The sequence below is a fragment of the Platalea leucorodia genome (genome assembly GCF_965183815.1).
Source record: "Platalea leucorodia genome assembly, chromosome: 18".
Classification (NCBI taxonomy): domain Eukaryota; kingdom Metazoa; phylum Chordata; class Aves; order Pelecaniformes; family Threskiornithidae; genus Platalea; species Platalea leucorodia.
In genome coordinates this window covers 2,080,043-2,105,875 of record NC_138840.1, presented here as the reverse complement: position 1 = coordinate 2,105,875, position 25,833 = coordinate 2,080,043, and the positions used below count along the sequence as shown (strand labels likewise).

The window sequence follows — 25,833 nt, the reverse complement described above, 5'->3', positions numbered from 1 at the left end:
GTCACTCATATTTAATGAAGTTGAAGTCAGTTTGGATAGGTTTAGACCATGTCCAAGAGAGGGTAAGAGGTTGTTGACAGAAGGGGTAAGTCAGCAACACCTCTCGACATGTTTTATTGTAGTGTCTTTAAACACTTGCCAGTCCCTTCCCAGCGGACCTTACTCCTGAATGCTCTGTTAGGTTTGAGCAACTGAAAACTTGTAGCAGATGAGAAAAGAGAGATCAAATGCCGTACAGCAGATCATCTCTAATGCTCATCTCTGAAACACGCTGGAACACTACCACACCTGCCCTGTGTGGCTGACTTATGGCCACTAAATTGGTTTATGAAGTTTGTGAGATATTTTTGTGTATAGGAGTGTTGTTTGTTTTTTAATGAAAGCATTATTATGATATTAATGCATGGAATGCATGGAGTTGGCTCAATGATTCCAGTGTCTACTTATTTTCATACCTTCTTTGAGATAAATCACCATGATCTCTAATGTTTTGAGGCATGTAGCTGTACAGACATGTAAAGTCTTTGTTAATGCAAATATTAATACCCAGAAATGTTAACTGCAAAGCAGATAACTCCAGGTAAAGAATTGGGGGGTGTAGTCCGAATTGTACTTTGTGTATGTATGTTAAGTTCTCTTTGTGTGCACATTTTATAATTACAAATTGCACATTTACTTCTCTGGAGGATTCTTGCCTCACTTGATGAGATCACCAAGTTTCAGGTGTTTCCCCCGCCCCCCCCCTTAAGTTTATGTGTCCTCAGAAATCCTTGATTTCCTCAGAGGCGCTCCTGCAGCACATTCAACCAGCTAGGAAGCCCAAATAAAAATACTCCTTTTCTCTTGTGTGCATGTGCTCTGCCTGACTTACATGTACAGTGAGTGTTTGTGTCAGTGTGAGTAGTGAGGACTTCCCTCACTGTATTTCCGAAACATGTCTAGATGATATAGGAACATTAAAAAAATCAGACATGACACCATCGCTTTTTAAAAATAATGCTCAATGTGTTTTAATCCCATTCTTTTCCCTTATGTTATGAGGAGAATATTTTTTAAAATGCTTTCACTGTAACTGGTGAATAAAGTGGGACTTAAACAGAATGTTACATATTATTCGTTCACATAGCACAGAAATGAAGCACGTAGCATAGTTCAACCTGGAGTAGCCCAACCATCTGGTTTCTTTCAGTAAGTTTTAATTTCCTTTTGAATGGAAACAAATTTTTAGATGCTTCTCTTCTAATCTTTGTACAGGCTATGAACGAAATGAATGGGAAAGAGATAGAAGGGGAAGAAATTGAAATAGTGTTAGCAAAGCCACCGGATAAGAAAAGGAAAGAACGTCAGGCTGCCAGACAGGCCTCCAGAAGTACTGCGTGAGTGTTCATTCTTGCACTACTGTAATGCTGCAGCGAAGCTCTGCTGTAAAACATCAGCTAGTTTAGAAGAACCTGAATGGCTCTGCTTTTCTCAATGTTGTGTATTGTTAATCAACAAGGGGAAGTTTATACTTTATTTTGGGAGACTTTTGAAGATAAATAATTGCATGTTTCTTTTTCTTAATAGGTATGAAGACTATTATTACTACCCTCCACCTCGCATGCCACCTCCTATTAGAGGCAGAGGCCGTGGAGGGAGAGGTGGATATGGCTATCCCCCAGATTACTATGGCTATGAAGATTATTATGATGATTATTATGGTTATGACTATCATGACTACCGTGGTGGCTATGAAGATCCCTATTACGGCTATGATGATGGCTATGCTATAAGAGGAAGAGGAGGAGGAGGAAGGGGTGGGAGAGGTGCCCCTCCACCACCTAGGGGGCGGGGAGCACCACCACCAAGAGGTAGAGCTGGCTATTCACAGAGGGGGGCACCCATGGGACCGCCAAGAGGAGCCAGGGGTGGGAGAGGGGGTCCGGCACAGCAGCAGAGAGGACGTGGTGCTCGTGGAGCCAGGGGCAACCGTGGGGGCAACGTAGGAGGCAAGAGAAAGGCAGATGGGTACAACCAACCTGATTCCAAGCGCCGTCAGACCAACAACCAGCAGAACTGGGGCTCCCAACCCATCGCTCAACAGCCGCTCCAGCAAGGTGGTGACTATGCCGGTAACTATGGTTACAATAATGACAACCAGGAATTTTATCAGGATACTTATGGGCAACAGTGGAAGTAGACAAGTGAGGAGGGATTGAGAATATTGGAAACATAGAATTGGCTATAGCTCTACATCCTTCAAAACAAAATTGGCTTAATGTTTCATCCTTCAGTAGCGATTGGCTGCCATTTGTATTGGGCTGAAGAATCACTCTATTGTGTATATACTCGAGTCTCTTAGTTTTCTTTTTTCATAAACGCACTTGGACATTACTGGGCTTGCAGAATTCCTGAACTCCGTATGGGGTTTCAATGCTTTTATCATTTTAGGCTTCATTTTAGCAGTTTAAAAGCAGGAATGGCACACTGTTCAATCATGATTTTGCAGAACCTCTGGTTTTGGACAGTTTTTTTTTTTTTTTTTTTTTGGATTTGGGATAGACTACATAGGAGTATGCTGTACATAAAAGTAAAAGCTAGTGCTTTGTCTTAGTAGTTTTAAGAAATTACAACAAATTAAGTTTTCTTGTATTGAAAATAACATGATTGTATGTTTTGCATTCCTAGAAGTAGGTTAACTGTGTTTTTAAATTGTTATAACTTCACACCTTTTTGAAAATCTGCCCTACAAAATTTGTTTGGCTTAAAACGTCAAAGCCGTGGCAATTTGTTCCTTGATGTGATTGTATTTCCAATTTCTTGTTCATGTAAGATTTCAATAAAACTCAAAAATCTATTCAAAACATTACCTATTTCAAATTCAATTGTGTCCTAAAACATTATTTCATTGGTAATCCTTGCGAAAAACATTGTTTTCAAAGTATAACTGCCTATGTGAGTGATCAAATTCATGCAAAATTTCTTGTGCTTTCCAACATGTAGCACTGTGGACATCAGACTGAAAACTAGGAGAAATTACCGATAGCCCAAAGGGCACTCTTTGTTTAATTGCTGTTCAATAACTTACCAGCATCTAATTTTGAAACTTTTTTTTTTCTTTTTAAAAGTGTTGAAATGTATCCAAACATTCACGGAAATCTAATTTAAGCATAATCTTCTAACGTAATGTGGAGAAGGAAGCAGAGCCTACAATGGTGTTAATTTTGTTCCTTTTTATTACGTACTGTGGAGTCCCTCTAGAGGCTGCTCTGTTAGGATCCAGCCATATCGCATTCCTCAGCGTACAGACACATAGGGAAATGGTTTTGATCTCAAGCATCTTAGTCTAATTTAAGAGAATATTTGACTAGGAATGAGAATTATAAATTAGGTGCTGTGGCACAGTAAGCTAACTTCTTGCTACAGATAACACAAACATACTCTACATGTTCTGGTTATTTCTGTCTTAACGTTTTAATTTGATGTTCTGCCATGATGAACAATTTGCCTTAGAATTCTCATGCCTTGTAATAAAGGCTGTTTAAAAAAAACCCGTAATATCTTTTGGGGGCATTACTAGCTACATTATTGGGGTATTATGTGTTGCTTTGACCCTTGTCTTGGACATTCCCAGATGTCAATTTTAACTGGCAAGTCATGACATTACCCTTCTGTTGCATCTGAGCCATTCTGTACCCCAATGAAGAACATTTGCTTCTCAAGAAAAGAGAGAAACAAACGGATTTAAACTTTCTCTAAAGAAAACTATTGCCGGACCTCTAAATATCCAAATCAAATACGTTGCTCATACTTGATTTACAGCATTCTAAACCCAGACTATTGAGGAAGTTAAACTTCACTGGTCATACTCCTCCCTTTGTCTTCTATTCCTGCCTGGTGTCTCTCAAGTGTATTCTGTCAGAATGTGAGCAGAAAGAGGAGCCTTCCCACGCTTTACCCTTGTGGGCCTGCCTTAGAGTTGCATGGTTTGAGTTTGGACCTGAATTGAAGTGAGGCTGTATATCTGGTTCTCAAAAACGGGTTTGCCCCTGTGTCAGGCTCTTCATTTCAAATTAATAGAATTGGTCATAAATAATTTGAAGTGCTTTTCAAAATTAGTGTTTAGTATGTTAAAGCCCTTTTTTTTGGCGCTTTGTTTTTGGGGTTTTTTTTGTTTGTTTTTTTTAAACATCATAAAGTTAAAGGGGCCAAATCCTGTCCTCTCTCTTCCTTACTTGAGTAGGGAAGTCAGAGGGGTACTGCCTGAGTATACGTTTCAGGCTTTTGCTTGTGGTAAGGATCTGGCTTGTAATTTTGTTTTCATACAAGGGTTTGCTGTCCTATCAGTATGACTTGATAGTAATTATATAGCTTTTTGGGGCCTTCAGCAGAACCCTGTAGTCCCAGTACATGTTTGCTTTCCAGTAATCGTTGTAAAGGGGATCTGGTACAAGGGAGCTTAATTGGAATGAAATTTAAAGTACTCGCCCTCCTGGAAGAAAGGTAGTGCTGCTGCACTGCCCGTTGCCGCTGTTAGCCCAGGAGAGGTGAAGTGCCAGTGCATGCTCGGGGGCGGGGAGGAAGCGAAACCCTTCGATTATCGTGTTTGCAAACCAACTAAGGAAAGAAAATGTTTAAATTGTCTTCCTCGAGAACTGTAAAGCTGCATCTTGTATTTATTTCTGCCCAAAGCACTATTTTTATGGAATGAGAAGTGAACTATGCATTTTTATAATTGAAAATTTAAATCAGTAAAAGCTTATATTTACAAGATATGCCAAGTTCTTTGATTTGCATGATTTGTGGATACTCAAATTCACCATTTAAATTTGCAGCAGTGCTTTACTGAATCCTTAAAGATAACATGTACTACAGCTTACTCCACTAGTGGTGTATACTGAACTTGAAGAACTTAACAAAATTATTGACAAAAAATTATTGAGCAAAGATACTGTAGCGCAGTGGAAAAATCTATCATGCCTGATGACAGATACTCAAGGGAAGAATTTTGCACTGCCTTCTCAGCACAGTTTGGAATAGAGTCAAAACAAAAAATAAATTTAAATTTACTCTCGTGCATCTGCTTTGATCATTTCTTCAGTATAACTTAGCAAAAATCCTCTTGTAGAATATGTTGAAAATGGATTTCAACTTGCAAACCAATGTTAGACTTTTATGAGTGTCCTGCTGGCATTGGAGGAGGAGCCATGAAATGGGATTTTAATAATCATTTGATCACTCATTTATAGCAGTTGCTTAAACGTCTGTATTTGATAAGGTGCTTGACTTAAAAATAAGAAGTAGGTTGCCAGATTCCTAGCAATTCCAAAACTCGAGCAAAAGATTTTTACAGCTACTGTGTTATTATAGACTTACTTTCACACTATTAACAAAATCAGTTAACTAAACTCAGCTTTTAATTTTACTAATTCATTAAACATAGTCTGCATTTTTTCAAAGTGTTAAAGGTTTAATTTTTTTGTAGCAATTGTTTATTTTCAGGACTCAGCTTCTGTAGTCTAATTATTAGAAAGAATGACAACTGCATTGCTTAAACCTTTTCAAAATAAGCTCTAAGTAGAAGATCACAGCATGATTTTGGTGACACTGTATAAAAACCTGACCACTTTTTGTCCCCTCTGCATTTGGACGTGAAGCCCATTTCTGTATTTTGAACTACAGAGGAAAAAAATACAGAAGGCACTCTTATTATAAGGCTAGCAGAAAAAGAAATGTGAAGTATTGAGCAAAAAGTCTCAAACCTCTTAGTAAAACACGTTTGGCACCTAGACCTGGAGACCCTGATGTGGATGTATGTGTTTTCAGCAAGACTTAATCGTTATCCAAAAACGTTGGCGGCCCACAGGTAGCACAGCAAGGACCCTGTCCTGCCAATCTGCCGTGAGCAATCTTTGATCACGCGTGGCTCGCCTTGGAGCACGTGCGCGATGAAGGATTGCTTGTGCAATGAAGGTTTGCCAGACTGAATTCCGTCATTTGCGTGGACTGCTTCAGTCGATCAGAGCCTTATAGAAAGAGTGTACTGAGCTGTGTTTCCTGTTTTTTCTAAAGAAAAAAAAAAGTTAGAGCTTCTGTTAACTTAGAATTTGAATGACGCTGTTGTAGTCTATTGGCTTAAAACGTCTTTTGAAACCCAGAGTGGCTAAGCTGAGCATATGTTAGTTGATAAAATGTGTAGAGTAGTGGGGGGGAACCATTCGTGTTAAAGGGAAATCCGAAGCTTTTGTTCTCATTCAAACAAAATGGGCAAGGTGGATCTGTAAGATTTGGTTATTGATCAGGAACTTTGGAAATTTGAGAACAGGAGAATCCCTCTGAAGAAATGTTTTAACAACTTGGAGGTTACCAGAAGCTCTGAAAGACAGTTCAAAGTATATTGCATCACATTTTCTGATGTCCAGAAATCTGCAAGTGTCAATTTTGTATTTTAACTCCTTCCTTTTACCTGACTATCAGGGAAGCGTGGTTGAGGCTGACCTGACATGTCATGATGTCGACTTGCTAGGTGGGGTTCGCAAGGGACATTAACCTTGGAGTTCTCGGTAAGACACCTTTCTTTCTCATTTCCTTCAGTAAGATTGAAGGGCTGGGGCGGGAGGGGGGAGGAGATGAGCTCCACAGACCTGAGCCCTGGAATATTGTTGAAAATCTGCCATTACCATGGAGAGATTCCAAGCACTGAAGGTAAAGGTTAAATTTAAATTCGTCCATGTCCAAGAGGAGCATGGCATAGGTTCTTACAGCTGAAATCAATTTGGAAATAAAGATGACTTGCGCTTCAAAAGAAAACGGGATGCTATTTTAGGGATGCTGGAAGCATAAAAGACTTTGAACACTTAAATTGTCCTTCTGTAATTAAATCCAGGTATGTTCCCCTCCCCCATGAAAAAACCAAGCACGCACAGCACACTTTTTCAAAGTCTAAAAATGCTGTTGAGAAATGTGTCCAAGTAGATCTCTGTAAAGTAATAAAATTTGATGTTGAAAATAACAAAACTGGCATATCATGAGTTTGGATCGTTTATCTATCGAACATGGTAATGCTTAGAAGGCATTAATGGAGGGAGAATTGCCGTTAAACCAAGGGACAGTTGTAGTTGATCCCATTATAAATCCACTGGATTTTAGTAATCATCTTTTTTGTGGAGGGCATGATATGTTGATTCTAGACAAACAAATAGCAAAAGCTGAAGGACAGATTTGCAAATCAAACTTGAAATACTTGGACATGTTGAATCCTTCCTGGCACCTGCTCACCTTGCACGTTTCCTCAGCCAGACGTGTCGAGACCTTTCTTTTCCCGGTTGAACGTTTGTGCAGTCCTTTGAAAGGCGCAGAGAAGTCGGAAAGAGCTAACTAGGCTGTAGGAGCATCCCAGGTTCAGTCATTCTTTATCGTGGAACTGAATAGCATGCCAGTTCTGACACCAGCTGCAGAAGAAATGGAACTGGTGAGTAGAGGTATTTTGTAAGGTTTTTTTCAGATATGAAGTATTTGTTTAATTCCAGATAAACTTTGCTTGGCATATCTCGATTTGAAAACCGTTTTGATCACACAATGTCATCGATGCTGTTTCACTTGAAAGATTCTTAAGCAGAAATAAGAGGATCTCGTTTAACTCTGGATTCTCCACTCTGCACGGTCACATGGAGTTACGGATAAGGGTTGTGATAGGGCTTGCTGAATACGCTCCAGTGGCCTGTCTCGTGGCAATGAAGCAAGTGGTTGTTAGAGGAAAAAAAACCTGAGTGGATTGGCTTTCGCACATGTGGAATTTGGAGAGCACTGTGCGCAATGGGCTGTACGCCTTTCATAAAACAGAAACATCAGTCTCTTACCAGTGAGGTTATGAATTTAAAACACAACTTCAAAATGTATTTCTGTAATTATAATCTGCCAAATTGCATTAAATGCAAAAAAAGGAAAGGAAAAAGAATGAAGAGCAGAGCAAACTTTAGTTCTGACCTCCTTGCTTCAAGTACAGCTTCACTTTTTTCCTTCCATAGCACCTACGAACATGCAGTCTTGCTCATTAATTTTCTTGTTGAACTTTCTGCAGAGCTTGTGTAAGGGTAGGATACACAATTACTTCTCTCTTTTTTAAATCTTCGCAGCAGCCTCCGTGAGAGGCGGTTGTATTTCCATTTTAATTTCGAGGCATGAGAATCCATTGCATCAGTACCTGTTTACGTGACGTTATTCTGACGTACCTTCAGACGTTTCAAATTCGGTGTGAAGAAAATGCATACCCAGCTTGAATTCAAGAGGGGATGTGGTGTAAACATTAATTTTGTGATAGGAAAAGAGATCTAATTCTGGAGAGCATTCAGCTGTCTTAGCGATGGATGGTCTTTTCTCTTTTTAAATTCCCTGCTGTGTTACTTTAACTTCTAGAGAAAAAGGGGAAGTGGAACGCTGCACAGGCTGAAAGTCCTGTGATCAAAAATAATTCAAGTGCATAATTGAAGATAGTATCGTAACGCATGTACTCAGGAGACCTGAGTACACGTTGCACAGGCAGGAATTTGATGCTTCTTGTGCTTACTTTTTAATCGGTCCCTGCATGCAGACTACTTTCTGAAAGCATTCTTTGAAGCACGTTCTGAGGTGCCATGCTGAACCCTACTTCAAGTAATCAGGTTTTAAAATTCAATATATTGAACCAGTGAGGTAGAGAACTAGCGTAACTTTTTGCTGGTAGTACCTATAGAACAAACACGAAAAAAGGATAAGAACACCTTGGTTTAAGTTCCATGTCTGTTTTATCAAGACCAGAGATCTCGAACTCATCCTTGTGCATTTTCGGTCAAAATCAATTGCAATTACAGATTTTTCTCCCCATCGTTCTGGGCCAGCTCTTTCCTCCTCTTTGTTTTGCTCAGTGCTGGCAGTGGCAACACGGACATCACAGGAGAGGAATTCTTCCTGCTCTCAGTATCGCGCATCCATGAGATTGTAGCAGCTTGGAAGAACCATTGCAATGAGTTTTATTTTCATGCGAATCTTTACTGAGTGACTTCTGCTCTGTAACATGCAAATACTGGAGCCAGCATGCAACTTACCTGCAAGAATTTAATCGGCAGTTAGGTTGAAATGCTACCGATCTCGACATCCAAACCATCTCTGTTAATACGATTTTCCCAGAGATTCTGGCTGAGGCCAGATGTTCAGCATGGAGCGTTGCGCTTTGAACAGCAGGAGGAGGTTACAAGCAGCTGCAGGCAACCTCATAAGCTGTTCATGAGCAGCTTGACAAAATACATTGGTGTTGCTGTTAATTCAGTTGTCAGTCATTGACACCTCCACTTACCCAGCAGAACCTAGAACTGAACATAAATGATTCTTCCTGTAAGGCAGCAGGTCAAGCCTGTTAGTTAATATTTTATTTATCACTTTATTTCCCCCTTGAGCAACCAGCAGTAGTAGCTGCTCTTAGGGTATGAAATATGCATTCCAGTCTTCCCCGTGTTCCCTATTTTCTTTCTTTCTGCCGGTTTGCTGGCTGTTGCTGTGCTCTCAGGTATTTAGGCTATTTCCAGTTGGAGGAGTAGGAGCGAATATGTTCTGCTTATTTTTTCCTCTTGAAGGTATTGGAAAGAGGAGAGGTAGAAAAACCACATGGCTGAGGAAGTCTAAGCCTGCAGCCCATTACTAGCCACTGTGAGGGCTCCTGCTTTTAGTTAGGAGAGAAATTTCTTCGTGTCTGCCTTCTCTTCTGACAAAGTTCATGTTGAAGAGCTGGCGCTGGTCTGGTACTTCTCCCCAGGTCTTTGTTGCAGAGCTCTTCTGTGAGCTGGCTCCGAGTGGGAAGGGTACTGGCAAGTGCTGCTGTGAAGGCTGCCATGCACCTGAGGCAGGTATTTTTTTTTCCAGTGTGAAGGAATAAATTACTCTCTTAAATTAAATAAATGAAATTACATTGTTAAATGCAGAACCAACTCGTCCTGTGGATGTCTTTAGGCCGGTTCTAGGTATTGCACAGATAAGAACAATCTTGTGAGATGCCTGTGCACCGGCTGCGAAGCCTCTAGGCAACTGCACACACATTTCTTCCAAAGCTCAACGAAATTGTCTGATCTAAGTGCTCCATGTTAGTAGATCATTTGTACAGGAGAAGCTTTAACATTTTTGTAACACGCTAATCCATAGATCAGTTTTTTCTTTGGAAATGTAAGGAGTCTCTTGTGTGTGTTTTTTTTTGTTGTTGTTGTTTGGTGGGTTTTTTTTTGTGACAAAATAGAGAGCTTTTGGCTACAGTCAGGTGTTAGTGGATAGAGACTTCAGCTCTGATTTCTTTAAAGGCGTGTTCTGACTACTGTCACGTCTGTGGTGAATTACATTGAACTAAAGTAGTCCTAATTTTTAGTCTTGAAACCAGTTTTTATCCTGCTATACTTGCTTGCAATGTACCTTTCCGCTTTGTTGCGTGTGCTGTATTGAGGAGATCAAAGCTGTGTACGCAGCATCTTGCACCCCGACAAGTTAGCCTGTTCTCTGGCTGCCAGCTACGTTATACCTGCAGGATAGAGAAGACGGGATTAGTTCTTGTCTGTCAACTTCTGAAAAGCTTCTGAGCTTCCATCAGGAATAGCTTTGAACGTGTTGGAGCAAAAGAGAGCAGTGGCTGGGCACGCTGGGATGTATAGACGTTTTTGATACCAAGGAGATACCTAGAAAAGTTAGGTTAAACTGACTGGGGGAATCTCCAGATAGGCAAGAGGCAAGTTATTTAGCTGCGTTTTTAGAACCCCTTAAATCATTTCTATTCTTGCTTATAGAAATTATTTCCATAAAGCACTGGGGAACCAGTTGCTTAAGTTTGTTGGCAGAGTTGTAATAACGGTGTCTTTAAAAATATCTTGTTATAAAAAAAAATTTATATGGGTAGGGCAAAAGGCTTTTCCTCCTCCAAATAAGCATTATTTTAAGTACTTGCATTAAAAACTAAATAACCCAGTTTAGTTGATCTGTACAGTTTCTGTGTACAAATCTACTTTTCCAGTCATATGATCAGTACCCAAAACTGGCTACTGGGAATTTTAGTGCCTTCAGAAAGAGGATGGGGTGAACTGAAATTCCTGCAGCTTATAAAAAGGGATCTTGGAGGACTTCTTGGGGTGAGAGAGAGAAGAGAGTTGGGAAGAATCAGGCCCTCAGTTCTACCAGTGCTTGATAGTATATAAGGGGCTGCTTCTAGTCTAACCCTTTTCAGGGCTTTTCCAGTTTCAAAATGTAGCAGTTTACAAAAAGTTAGAACTACCTTGTCTCAGTTGAAACAGCTTGTGAAGTTAGGTCAGATTTCTTGAAGGATGCGTGATGGCCTCAGACCTGGACCAATCCGTGGATTATTTTCCCAGTTAGTTAAATTAACGTTTAGTGCTTGCAGGTCGTCTTCTTTACAAACAAACAAAAAAAACCGACACAAAAAACGGAACACCAAACAGGGAAAGCCAACATCCAACATGGCCATGCCCCCAGCACACTTCGTACTGGGCATCTTTACCTTCTCTGTCTGTGGAGGGCAGTGATTCGCAGTAGTGGTCCTGCAGGTAGGTGTTAGCAGGTCAGGCTCCTGGAACGCTCCGCTAATGCAGCAGCTCAAGAACATACATACAGCTGATCATTTCTCAGTAGCAGTTAGTTATTGGCAAGGATGGCTATAGTCAGACATCAAGTTTGTGGTCTGTATGCAAAGCTTGCTGTATGCCGCTCCAGGAAGAGTATGACTATGAATAACTATGAATTCTTTTTGCTTTCTAGTTTTGCAAGCGTGGTCATTTTTCGGGTAGTTGATAAATCTGTGCTGCAGCGGGCGTTCTGGTACCACATCTGAAGTGTACTTCAGGCTGTTTCAGGAAAATCAAAGTTGGAAGGCCTTTGGTAAGGTGTTCGTGGAACTCTAATACTGGGAATCGAAAGATACAGTGCTAAAAATGAAGGCAGGAAGATGACAGCTAACTAAACCTTATCATTACAAGTCATGTCCAAGGGGGTAAAAACCTGGAGTAGTATACATCATAAAAGGGTCCTTAGATAATGTAAGCACTGTCATACTTACTCCAGATAGTTGAGCAGTAAGCTCATAAGTAAGCAGTATCATGCTTACTCCAGAATGTTGAGCAGCCACCTTTATTCACCTTCTGTTTTCCAACAGTTCAGGATTCAGTGTAAAATTTTTGGTGGACACAACTTCAAAGTATACTCTTAATCATAAGCATTTCTGTCAAATACTTGTTTTTCTGCTCCACCCGTATTCTTTCAGATACTATTTAGGGGTTTACTACAAAAATCCTACTAATTAGTAGCCAGTCAGTCTTTATGCCATATGTTTTGTGTCAGATTTCTGCAGCTTTGATTTTTCGAATTGCTGTTCCTTTACAGGATGATAATATATTACATCTAAGAAAGCAGTCTGTAGGCTTTTTGGTGGAGTGTTGCAGAGCTGAAACACATAGGTCAAAGTTAAAAATAAACTTCGTGCTGAAGAGGGAGTCCTTAGCAGTGTTTCACAGTGAACTTGCTTGCTAGCAAAATTTCTCAGCTACTTCTCATTCAGATTCCAAGCGGTATTCGACCATCAGTGCTGTTACCCCTTGTTAAAATGGAGTATACGCGCTGCTTGTAGTTCTTGCTACTCTGATCCTGTACAAACCAATTGATGTTAGTAGAAACGTTGAATTTAAGGTTCCTGAGAAATGAGGATGCTTAATTGTAGTATTCGTATGCCTTAATTCTATTATTTGTAGCATCCCTCTTCTACTCTTTCTTTACTCTCCCTTCTTGGATTGGATGTACACCTCTGCTTATCTTTCCATGCAGAGCGAGAGGAACAAAGTGTTACCCACAGTGTCTTGGATCCGTATAGCCAGCGAGCTGCAGATGCAAAGTTCAGTTGCAAGGTTTGAGGGTTTTTTTTGAATGGACCTTGCTATTTTTCAAATGAGTTCTTGATGTGGTATGTAAAGGTCAAAATACTGCAGGATTCTTTTCTTTGAACTTCTTAGATCTATTTCTTATCTACATGAAGTATGAGATCTTGAGTTACTAATTTTGTCAGAATTTCTAGGTGGTACATGTTGAACAGGAATGTAGACATGCGCTTATTTTAATTTTGCACTTAATTTTGCCCATTTTATGCAAATAAACATTCATTATTCCTCATGTCTGCGAAGCATTAAAACATCAATTTTCTTTAATGTTCCTTGTAAACATTAAATACTTCACAAGATGTCTCCTCCTGTGTAATTTTTCTAATGGCGGTCCATAGAAAATAAATGTGCTTTTTTTCCTCCCCTTTTATTTGTTGCTTGACTGACTCTTGGTTGTACAGTTTTTAGCCTTTTCTCTCATGTCAAACAGATGTCTTCATCTGTGTGCCTTACGAGTATGTTCAAAAAGGTGTGCAGCATAGCATGTGGAATCTAAAGGTCATAAATTAAATCTATTTCACTGGGCCAAAGCGGGATACGTGCAGTGAAGATTGCATCTTCCGCATTGCAAGAGGCTGCTCAGATGTGAGAGGCAGTTCCATGAATGTAGGTCGTCTTTTCTTTCACTGGAAATAGCTTCAAAAATCCTTTTAGCAATTGAGCTGAGATTTAAAATAGAAGCAGCTAAAGAACATCAAATGTCTGTCTGTGTCAGTGAAGTTGCTGAAACGAGATATAAATGTGCAAATACTTGAGTAGCTCAAAGTGATTTTTCTAGTATATTATAAGACCTGTGTAGTGTGGGAATGGCAGTGTGTTTATACATATGGAAGAAAAACAATGCGGCTGTCCAGCTCTTAGTTGCTGTGGTTAGCTCCACCACTCCCTCAACCAATAGTAATAATGGATTTTTAAATTAAATTTGAATTTAAGAAATAAATTAAAAATTGGTGCTCTTCTGTTATAGCACAAAGTGTAGAGTCTAGCACGGGGGGTTTAGAGTCCAGTTCCATGGAGGGAATCGCTGTCCTTCTTCTCAGAGACAACACTTACTCCTTTAACTTTACTAATTTTCACTTACTTGAACTTTTTACATTAATTCAGTGTTTTCTGTTCTCTAATTACATAAAAGCCATAAATTTGAGTGCTTTGGGATTGAGGTATGATAACCTAGCTTTCCAGGAAGACTTTCCCAGCAAGGTAGAGATTTCTGACAGACCGAGGAAAATTGCATATTTTTTGGTAGGCTTGTTTGAACTGGCAAGTATAATTGAAAGCATATGTCTGCAAATGTCATCTTTGGAGCATAAAGATTTTCTACTGAGTTAGGCTTCTTCCAGTGCTGTTTGTATCAGAGAGAAGAGCTGAGGTGAATTAGCTAGGAAAGTTTTCTACTGAGTACTTCTACAGAAAGACTAACCTTTAGAAGCCAGGGGAAAAAGGAAAGTTGTACATTAGACCAGTATAACCATCTCCTTCATTCCATAGTCATCTCCTTCATTCATGGAGTTTATTCTCCCTTCTTAGCAGTGAAGGATGTAGTTTGTCTCAGAGGTACGTAACTTGTTTGAGCTGGCTGGCACAAATATTTTATGTTTGAGTGCGCACAGGTCCTTCTCCTGACCAAAATTGAGTTCACTCGTTTCTCACCAGCGGTAGGATACTCTTCCCATTACTTTAGGAAGTGGCAGTAATCCTTAAATACACAAAATAACGAGAATGGTGTCCAGCCCTTCTGGCTTATTGTCCCTAGCGTCCAGCTCCGTGCTGCGGGGAGCTGCCGGGTGTGCGCAGCGTGCCCCAGAGCGCCGCGGTGAGCGGCTCTGGGAGACCTCCCCGAGGAGGCCAGCGGCCGCTGCCCTGGGCATCCTGCCGCTCCTGTTGGGACGCTTTCTTCCTCCTCCTGCACTTCTGTCTGGCATGAAGTGGACTTCGAGTAACTCTCAAGAAGCTTTTCGTTTCTGGATGAACCCTTCCCTAATCAGCCAAGGTATGAATATGATTAATTCAAGCATATCCCAGGGCTGTTTGTGGTGCATTTTGATATTGTCACTGGAAGGGACCACTATGAAAGCAGAACGTATTGAACCATGCAACGTGTAGTGTCTTTAAGAATCCCTGTCTATTAAGATACAGACACAACGGTGGTTTCAAAAGTGAGTAAAACCGTACTTCACATGCCTATTTCTGGGACACCGCAGTGTCCATCTCTTTAACCACCTATTTCCTTTCAAAGATTGCAGTGAGCAGCATTGTTTACTAATCTCCTACACCCAGCCGTTATCTTACGTGAATAGACTCGTTTCACCCTGCTTCTGTGCCTTTGCGTTTTAGTTTTTAAGGTGCACATCGTAGATGTATACATTAACCACTGGAGTAAAACCTCTACAGTTGAGAGATGTCCTGCCCTTCCTAACACCATACATATGTGTTGATTAACCAGTATTAAGTGATACAGCTCGGAGAACTGCACAGTTGCTGTTTGCAGTCTACCAAAGAAATTGAAGATAGTGTGCCTAAAAAGGTGTAAAGTACAAGAACAGGCTTGCTAAAGATGATAAAAGAGCCATATTCTCCTCATATCCTTTGTTTAGTACAATATATGGGTTCTGGATCATTACATGTAGTCCTTCCTTCCTGCTGGTCGGACTGGGGAGGTTCATCCAGACTTGTTGTAGTCAGAGACCTGTTTATCTGAAGAAATTTCAACAGCCAAGTGTTGGAGTTCTTACTAAGTTTAGGAAACGGTCTTGTTTTTTCCCTTTTCCCTCTATTTTCTCATCCAGAACTCTTCATTTGACCAGCAATTGGAGCGAGAAGGAAGTTCTTCCAAACAGTGATTCCTGTCGTCTCCTATAGATCAGTATCTAGTGATGGAGTTTTACAGACGTTTGAGTTTGTTAGTGCACTGCCAATGCAAGCAGCAGTCCTTTCTAGTGCAGGTATTTCTGCTGCTGGTGCTGTAGTCTGCATTGGGGAACTCATTTAAGAGAACGCTAAGACTTTTATTTTCTGGTTTGGCTTTAGTGCAGGCTTTGTGTAGGGCTGAGGATGATAGGTGTGGAAGGGCCGGCATATGGCTTTTGGTTTACATCCCTAGAACTGTGGTCCCAAGTAGATGCCGTAGGAGAATGATTTGTACAACCTATTTCTTCTCACTGACTATAAAGGGTTAAGCGTGGTGGATCCCATCAACCACCGAGTGACTTTCTGAATGGGAAATACTTCTGTTAGTCTGATTTTACAAACCAGGAGCATGTTGGTTACATCTCCTTGATGTTGCATGGGGCCATGTTTTCGTGTTACGCAGGTAGGCGTTCCTTACCAGAAGGAGTGCCATAAAGCGGCTGCCAGGAGTTGAGCAGGATGGCCAAGACAGCGAAACAGGTGATTTCAGGTGTCCAGCTTAAAGTGCAGGAGGGTAATGATGGACAGTTCCCCAGCTGAGGACAACAGCTGGCAAGGTCCTTCTTTGTAGGTTTTCCTTTGAGTTAAAAAATAAAATAATCTGGTGGTAATGCCCCTGCCCAAGGCTAGAAAAAATGAGTGACATGGGATGCATATCCAGCAGATAGTGGCTGCTGTTTCTGCCAGCTGAAGATGGGGAGTAAAGCAAGTGATACAGATGTGTGGGGGTGAGCAGGGGAGTTCCACCCAAAGACTGGAAAGATGTCAAGATAGGTGGCATCTCTTGAGCACTGCAGGGTCTTTTTGAAGGACTGTGCTCTAACTCTGCTATGAAATCAGCTGGCAGTCAGCACACTGGGGATCTTGCTGTTTGACTTGAATCTCCCTATAATGTATCTGAAGAACATGTTTGGGCTGTGTGCTCCTGGAATGAGGCATCCTGCTTTCCCAACAGTGTGCCCATTGCAAAAACAGCAGACCTTATTAGAGTGCTTCCAGTTTTGAGATGTGTAAGTCAGGCAAGTAAAGTCATCTCAGATTTCTGAAGCAAAAATGCTCTGACAATCCTGAATCACAGTAAAAGTTTCCAAAAGAATTTTGCATGGGCAGTTGAAGGACCACGTGCAGTAACACCAAAGTTGCATTAAAAGAAATCTGATGTAGTCAGATGATGTAGTTGTGATGTGTTCTTAGGTCCTAGATTTTTCTACATATGACTGAGGACAGCAGCAGCAGTATTTGGGTTGGGAGAAGAAAGCCTGACAAAGTTGCTTGTTTTTTTTTTAAGAAAGTAACATCTGTTGGGTTTTTTTTGGTTTTGTTTTTTTAAGGGAATGCTTGTAGTGGACTGTATCTTCCCATTTTAATCTCTTCCCCTGCAGTTCAGTTAGTCCCACTAGGAGGAGGGTACCCTTTCTGCATAAGGATACAGGGTAAGCTACTTCACAAGTGTACGTTAAAAATCCTGACAGCGATGGAACAGCTTTTCCTGATGTGAAATCTGAACTGTCAGAAGTAACAAGTTGCTTGTAGGCTTGGTAACCAGAAGAGGAGTAGCAAGTAATAACACTAAATTATATCTATGCTGTCTTCTATAGCTGTATGTGTTTCAGGTTGAGGTCCTAGGGACTGAGAGCAGCCCTGAGGAGAAGGACTTGGGGGTACTGGTAGATGAAAAGCTGGCCAGAGCCGGCAATGTGCTCTGGCAGCCCAGAAAGCCAAGCGTCTCCTGGGCTGCATCCCCCGCAGCGGGGCGAGGGGGGGATTCTGCCCCTCTGCTCCGCTCTGGGGAGACCCCCCTGGAGCCCTGCGTCCAGCTCGGGGGTCCTCAGCACGGGAAGGACATGGAGCTGTTGGAGCGGGGGCGGAGGAGGCCACAGAAACGGTCAGAGGGATGGAGCACCTCTGCTGTGAGGACAGGCTGAGAGCTGGGGTTCTTCAGCCTGGAGAAGAGAAGGCTGCGGGGAGACCTCATTGCGGCCTTTCAGTACTTAAAGGGGGCTTATCAGAAAGATGGGGACAGACTTTTTAGCAGGGCCAATAGCGATAGGACAAGGGGTGATGGTTTTAAACTAAAAGAGGGGAGATTCAGACTAGATAGAAGGAAGAAATTTTTTACAACAAGGGTGGTGAAAATTTGGTGGTCTTTGAAATGCAAAGATGTTGTGTGTTTCACATCTCTTTAACCATTGTGTATTTCTTACAAAGCTTCCAATAACGAGCAAATTAATGCAGGACAGACCACAGGGATGTTTTATGTAACTTTTTTCTGTATAAAAATGCACATCTCTCAGATACTGAGCTAGATCTGGCAATAGAAACTGAGCTTTGCTCTTGATGTAACAGGAATTTGGGGACTACAGAATTCACATTGATTCTCTATTGGCAGTGTTGGTAGGTGAAAATTAGATGACGATGCCTGAATTTATGAATCCCCTGTTCACTGAGGGACTGCAGTATATAAATATGTAAGATGACCTCCAGGAGGAACTGTGGGACTGGCAAAGCCAGGCTGATCTCGAGCAAAGGCAGATTTGTTTGATGCGCGGAGCCTTTGCTTGTGGTAGCAGTGAACTCTTCTCCATTCCAAATTGAGATCACAAAATCTTTGGCGAGAAAAAAAAAAAAAAAAAACACAATCAGACTTCAGTACCAAAAGACTGGGAATGATTGTGGTTACTTATAGAGATAGGATTGCTTGATGAAAATTGAGATGTAATGTGTGATTATATTATATATTACATATATATTATATATAACATATATAAACATATATTTGCTTGTTATACCCATGGTTCAATCCTGTCGTTATAACAATTCAGCCAGTGCAGGTGTGTTACTGCCGTCTGGAAGATGATGTCTGATGGCAGAATGAAAGGACAAGCAAAAGCCTATGGCTGTGTAAAATGATTTCTTTTTTTTTTTTTTGTCAATTAGTTGTGTAAATAAAATATTTTAGAAATAAGATATTTTAGAAATGATAGTTGATTGAACAGCAATCAGAAATTAGGCTCCAAAAAAGTTAAAACTCATATTTTTATTTGGTATCTTCAGTATGCAAGTGCCTCGTCCCTTTTATCTACTAATAATGTTTTAGCTTCCATTCTCATCTCGTCTCTCGTAATCCCTGAAGAATATTCGTGATGCCATATGAATTGAGCTTGCTGGTAAGTTATCTGTCTTTATACCTCTGGAGAAGTTTGATTGCAGGCTTTTCTGAAAATGTTTCATTCCTAGCACTTCATTTATGCCCAGCCTGGTGTTACAGCCTCTGCGGACGTACCAATATACTAAAATTGTGTCACCGTATCAAGTGAATTGGATCCTGGATCTGCTTTTAAATTTATAAAAAACTTGCAAAACGAAGGTTTACCTGTGGGTGACTCCCAGCCTGCGGCCTGCAGGGAGGAGCTGCTCTGCACCTCCCGACCGACGCATCCATCAGTGGACGCTTTGCAGAACAGTAACCGGGGGAAGGGGTTACTGGAACACAAATATTGGTCACATCATGGTTTCTTGTACTGGGTACCATCATCTTAAACTTGTTGGAATAATACCTGGTATAATCAAGCTATAATTCACTGCTTAAATCAAGCTTAATTTTAGCCCAATGCTTTTTGAATTGAAATGGCTCAGGCAAGCATTTGTTTTGAAATACTTATAATTGCTTCTTACAGTTTTGTACACAAATTTCAGTTATATCCTGATTTAAGAAATTTTAGCATTCCAGTAGATGGCTCTTCAGTGTCCCTTTTGCAACCCACATAGGAGGAAAAAAAGAACCAAACTGACACAAATGGGACAGAAGATTGTAGAACTCTAGTTTCTTTTCAATATTTCTTGTTGAAATTATTTTTTTATTTTTTCAATATTTTTCCTTTTCTAGGTGTCTTCTAGGTTTTCTGGATTTAGGCTCTGTCCCTCTTAAACTCTTGTGGCTCATGCGTGCCAGCCAGCGCTCTGTCAGAAGGCTTGACTCATATTTACCTTATGGTTCAGAACTGCTGTTCCTTGCAAACATTTAAAAAAAAAAAAAAAAAAAAAAAAAAAAGAAAAAAGAAGGAACTGAATGGTATTTCACTTTTTCCTGAGTTTCTATACTATACTAATAAATTGAAGCGTTTAGGAAGCTGGGTCTTAAATAGCTTTTAGTGGAGGTGAGAGAGAGAAGTGGTCGTGTAACTGCCCATTATGTTTGCCTGAAGACACCTTTTTGGGTGTCACCTGAGTGACCTCGGTGCCTTCTGGGATGCCTGCTGCTTTGCAGGGCTCACATGGAATATTTGTGAGACTTAGTAATACCGCACGACAAGGAAGGCAGAGCAGGATGAGAATCAATTGTATTCTCAGAAATGGAGTTCAGTGCCTGCTTTTTTAGCATGTGATTTGGGTTGAGGAGGAGAATTGAAAAGAATAGTTCTGGTATTTTGCTCATTGATCATCTCGTGAAGAACGGCACAGCAGTGCATCTTCTGGGTCGAGAAGGGCAGACCTTTGAGAGCTGAAGATTGGCAAGGCACTGGTGCAGCTTTTCTTTGCTGGCCTTAGCACCCCTTGCAGCGTTAAAAGTTTTGCTTTTCTAGCTTGTTTTTTCTTCTGATGTTTTGCCAGTATTACAGATGGGAGGTATTGGCATGTTCTTAACAACAGCCAAAAAACCCACACCACCGCTCCCAGCCCCCAAAACATAGACGTTTATGAGAAGATGGAATTTTTTTCAGTAAAGCTGTTACTGTGGATGTGACCGGGAGCTGGGGCAGGGACCCCTGAGGGAGCCTGCGTGGAGCCATTGAGGTCCTGAACAGAGCTGGCTGTGCTGGATTATCGTGTTTCAGGTCCAACAGAGCAGTATTATGTCAGGATGCTCACGAAAGTGTCCAAGCTGTTTGCAGAGTGGATGTAACTTTGAAAGCAGCGTGGTCATACTCATCTTGTGCTTGATTGCAGAAGCCTGGACCTGAGGTGGCTTGACCTCTGGTGCAGCTTCTGCTTTGTTCACAAATGCGTCAGGGCCCGTACATGCACGTCCCTTCCCGTCCGAAGTTCCTGATCTTGCCAAAATCCAAACACAAACCAAAAATAAAAGTGTAGCTTTGCTTGCAGCTTTTCAGCTCTTGCTGTGTTTTGCCGCAGAGGTCTGTGCTTGGTGCTCTGTGCTTTTCCTTTGTGTGGGACCCTTTTCCCCTTTGGGCTAGGACCCCTTCCCCTTTTTATGATGAATTCTCAGAACTTGGTCTTCCAGCCTCCTACCCATCTTATGTTTACAATAAGTAAAATCTTTTGAGTCCTCTCATTACCTTTGGTGGGGTTTTGTCCATGCATAGTGGCAGAACCTCCTGACATCCCTTAGAGCCCTGGTTAATGCCTGAGGTGTGGCAGCAGGAGGTAACGTCGGAGGTGATGCTGCTTCATTGACTCTAAATCCCTTCCCGTTCTGTTGAGGTCTTCCCACCTCTGCAGTGCTGTTATCCTAGCGTTGCTGAGTGCCAGCTCGGAAGAATTTTCACTTTCCAGAACGGTACAAGAGGTAGCAGAAAGGATGAAATCAAGCCTTTATTGCCTCTGGGGTTTTGCTCTGTTGTCTGAGTCCTAGGTATGGTAATCTACTTTTTGATGCAAATTATACTTCTTGTGACCTGAGAGTTCTGTTACGTCCAGAATTCAGCCTGGTTTGAGTGAGCTTTAGAGCTTCATACCTACATACTGACGGCAGAAACCCATCAACTGTTGTTATTTCTTGGAACAGTTAATTTGCTGGTCAGATCCATTTAAGGTGAGTGTTTTTCTTCTAGATTCCTTGATCTCTGGTCTCTGGCCTGCGCTGGATCGTCAGCCTGGCTTTACGTATGTCTATTGATCTCTTTAGGGTTCGGGAAACGAAGATTTCTTTGGTTTCATTCCTTTTTTAGGGCAATAGCATGTTGTGGTCACAGCTGTCAGGTAGCTCTTGAATCTTAAAATTTGTGGTTTCTCCAAAACTGGTGGTCATTCTGTATTCACTGCTTTTTGCCATTAGGCTTAGAAGATGCTCTCGGGGGAGCGTGGTAGTGCGCTCCTCCTGCGATCGCGCCTTGTTGATGATACCTTGACAGGTGTCATCGCTTCGACTCGCGTAGGCAACAAGAAATTTTGCAGCCTGGTTGTTTGTCATTCATGTGAGTGCATCAGACTCATTTAGGGATTTTAAATCATTGCCTGTTCCTAGGGGATTTATCTTAAAGAGTAAGTAAATACCAGTTAATGTCACTGCTGCACAACTTTATGAATTGCCTGCATAGACATCAGTGAAGTGACTGTTGCATTTTATTTCATCTGCAGGGTATTCAGCTTGATCCATCTGTGACTGAACAGTTTCTTTCTCCTTAATGGGCAGTTTGGCAAAAATAATGATCTGTTCCAGAGTAGTTGGGATTTCTTTTTCTTCTGCATGCTTAAAGAAACTTCCAACATATGGTAGGAGAAACAGAGTTAAAAAGAAGAAAGCCTTACCACTGAAGTTGAGGAACATGGATATTTATTACTTATCCTGGACCAAGCCTCAGACAAACTGATACTCAAAGACTAAAGCATGAAACTAGCTTAAATCAGCTCTGGCAGTATGTCGCATTTCTTTTAGTGAGCTGAAGCAGTAACTCAGGTAACTGTCGCCTGCCTTCTCGTTTCCAGATTCAGTCCTAAGTTTTAGTTTATGGACAATTGTACAGATACAAAGAGTTATAGCTTATTTTGAAAAACAGATCAGGATCTTCCCCAGTATACCTCAGTAATTCAGGATATTTGATGGCATGTAAAACAGATGACTTGCTTCATTTCACTTACCTTTGGCTTTATGCTCCTGGAGAGGCAGGAGGATAATGATCTCCTGCAGTTTCTTTAAACCGTGTGTGTATGTGACAGTTAATTAGCTATTTACGTATTAATATTAATAACTAGTAATCTCAATGAAATTCTCCACCACATTAACGAAGAGGGCAGCAGAGCCTTTCCTGAGATTGTGAAGTCTTGTTTTATTCACGTTATTTGTATTAAAGAGAGATCTTGTTTGCTGCTTTTGTATCTGCTAAATGCCAGCTTCCTCTTTTCCTTGGCCTAGGGTTAGAGGACGTGTGCTCAGTGTGATAACTTTCTCCTGTTTGAAATGTAATTATTTCTACTCTCGTCTGTTTTTAGATGATGAAGGATAGAGACTGACGGGCACTAAAGCACGGACTTGCAATGTGAACTCTGATGGCAGGTACTCGTATCTCGTCCCGGTGGTCTGACGTATCTGGGGAAGGCTTAGGTGCCATGTGTCTCTTGGCCATGGTTTTCTCTGCTCTCAGTTTATTAATTTCAGTGTTGATAGAAATGTTTGTATTTATAACATATGCAAGAGCTGTGCTGCATCTGAGAAGGTAAGTTGTGGGGGGGAGGTGGTTGACAACCGAGCCCTCAATAGTTAATGTTATGTTTTTTTCTGATATAATCCTTCAAGCTTTATGGGCAGATGTTGGATTGATCAGACGGCTGCTGAAACCATAACAAAATGTCAAGAAACAGGGCGTGTTTTTTAGCACTGGGGAGGAAGAGAGACCGATTTGAGAATTAGATTTTTAACCCTTTCTGAAGTTTTTTTTTGTCCTTTGGGATACAGACCCAGATGCAAAGTCACCAATCTGTTCAGTGAGGTTTTTTTTCTGTTCATGTTCCTGATTGAGAATTAGTGTCTATGAAGTGCTCGTTGCTAGAAACTATTTATTTCTCTGCTGTAGTTCAGCTGAGTATTGCTCGCTGCTCTGTATGGGGGACTGCTGGTTGCCGTTAGCTGTGCTTTAAAGACAAGAATTCCTGGTTTTGGTCAAGTTTAGGTCGCGTTTGTTCTGAAACCTAATGAAAGCATTAGCTAATGTATATCTCGATTCTCTGACTTGGGTTATAAAGGACTTGCCTGTGAATCTTGTTTTGCCAGATAATTAAGTCTCTGGATTTCTTCCTTAGGTAACCAAGCAAATAGTCTCAGGTATGCTTTGCTAGGTAGAACCATGTGTAGACAACAAGGTTTTATTATTCATGGGGAAAAATGTAGTATAAGAACTTGAAATCTAGATCACCTTGAATTAAAATAAATAAAGAAACAAAATTTTGGGAGATACAGTATCTTAATGCCACAATTTGGAAGAATGATGTAGAAAGTCTTGCATACGAGTCTTGTTTTAACTGTCATTAAAGCTATGCATACAATCTGTACTTTTGCAGTACATGTAAAACATGCCATGGTTCTAGAAGAACCCCAGCATCTGCCTGTCGTGGCAAGCGACCTGAGCAGTGACTTACCCGCGCTGGTGGTTTCAGGTGGGTGTGTTGCGTGTATTTCCAGTCTTCTCTCTTGTTCTATGCAGTGTACCAGAAACCGCACATGCCTTGTATAATTTGTTTCCTACCCGATCCTCTTGTAATGTCCAGTTTTTCTAATAAACATCTTTTGAAGTCATTGCTTTGTGGCTGTTTTCAAAGGGCCTGAGTGTTCTCATGTGTTGCTTGTCCTCAGTGATGTATTCTCTTTGGATCATGCAGGGAAGAGGAGAAGAGAAACTCGTAATTGCTTCCTTTGGGTGGGAACTTTCTCTGAGTATTTTCTTGGAGTGTCCTGATGCTTCAGATCAGACAGAAAACCATTTGAAGCAAACCTGATGAAACTTCTCATGAAGCAGAATTAATTCTGAATGTTTGTTTGGAAAATGTTGATGAAACAAATTGGAAGTTGTGATCTTGTGATTTTATTCCTGTGAAGTGCCGAGTCCTGTGGGAAATTTCAGCCACATGAAGTTAAGAGTTACCTCGCACTTACATGAATACCAAAGGTTTGGCTTCATCCTGGCTTGTTAGTTTTTCTTTCAAAGGAGGACTGAGAAGAGAGCAGGTCTTTAATGTGCAGGACCTCACCGTGTTTGCAGTATTCCTCCGTTTGGTTGTTCCCAGGCAGTAGGGGGAAGGTGGCCTGTGTGCCTGCATAGATATGTGCTCAAGAGGCGAGAATTTGTCTGTGTGCATCTGTGTATTTACTTAAAAATCCCTTTCTTCTATAAAAGTATTCTGGCATGTTTCAGTTCAGTTTGGCTTTGTTTTTCATTTCAGCTGGGCAGACATTACCAGAATCACTCAGAAAGACACTCTTCCCCCCCCCCCCCCCCAACCCCCGCTTAATCCATTTTACATGCAACATTGTACTAGTTTGCTGAGTAGCAGGAATGAGCAGTTCCTAAGAAAAACTACTACAGAAGTGTAAGTTCAGGATCTGGCATGAGATTATTTTGGAGACTTGGCCAAGAAAGCAGGATTCGAGTTAATCCTATAAGAAACACATTTGGCAAATTAAAAAAAAATAAAATCCAAAAGTTCTGAAGTTTGACTCAGCTCTAACTCTCTTCAAACAAACAAAAGCTTCTCGAATGCCTCGATTTGGCACACTGTGATGTTAGCGCTGTGTGCGCGGTCCTCTGAATGCGTTTTCGTAACCGCTGCGGCATGCGGGCAGGCAGCTTGCTCCCTGGGAGGACGATGGTGTGATGTTGCATTCAGTCAAAATTCAGTGAATGTCTCCTATTACGGAAAAAATTTAGGTTAAACCTTGTAGGTTTACCATCCTGTGAATAACCGAGCATATTGCTTTCATGGGGTGAGAGGGAAGATGCTTTTCAACTGGGACTGGCCTGGAGGAATCATTAGCTGCTTGCAGATGAGGAGACATCCACTGCCCTTTGAATCCACCAGAACACGAATAAACGTATTTTATGTTTGTGTGTGTTTGTGTGAATTCCTGCTCTTTGTAAAGGGACCCGTGAACCAGACATAAATCTCATGCATAAGTTGTCATCTGGGCAAGGGAGAGGGCTGAGAGGATACGTCTGATTTGCAAATCCTCTGGTTCTCTTGGTTGAAGAGCAACGGTTAGGTTGCTCTGACGCAGCGAAGTATAAACCATAGGTGGGAACAGTTCTTGTCATTGCGGACCTTGGGC

At 41.2% G+C, this 25,833-nt stretch overlaps 1 protein-coding gene across 10 annotated transcripts in view; it reads left to right on the top strand.

Annotated features, from left to right (window-relative positions):
* Positions 1 to 25,168, top strand: part of HNRNPR (heterogeneous nuclear ribonucleoprotein R) — a 50,076-nt gene extending 24,908 nt beyond the window's left edge. For 3 of the 10 annotated variants that reach the window (XM_082329877.1, XM_082329875.1, XM_082329879.1), the window contains 2 exons: positions 1,255 to 1,376; positions 1,567 to 6,445. In XM_082329877.1, the coding sequence (XP_082186003.1) occupies positions 1,255 to 1,376; positions 1,567 to 2,179 (735 nt within the window). In that variant the 3' untranslated portion in view covers positions 2,180 to 6,445. The other 7 variants (XR_014230150.1, XR_014230151.1, XR_014230149.1 and 4 more) reach the window with 7 other exon arrangements.
* The last annotated feature ends 665 nt before the right edge of the window (positions 25,169 to 25,833 follow it).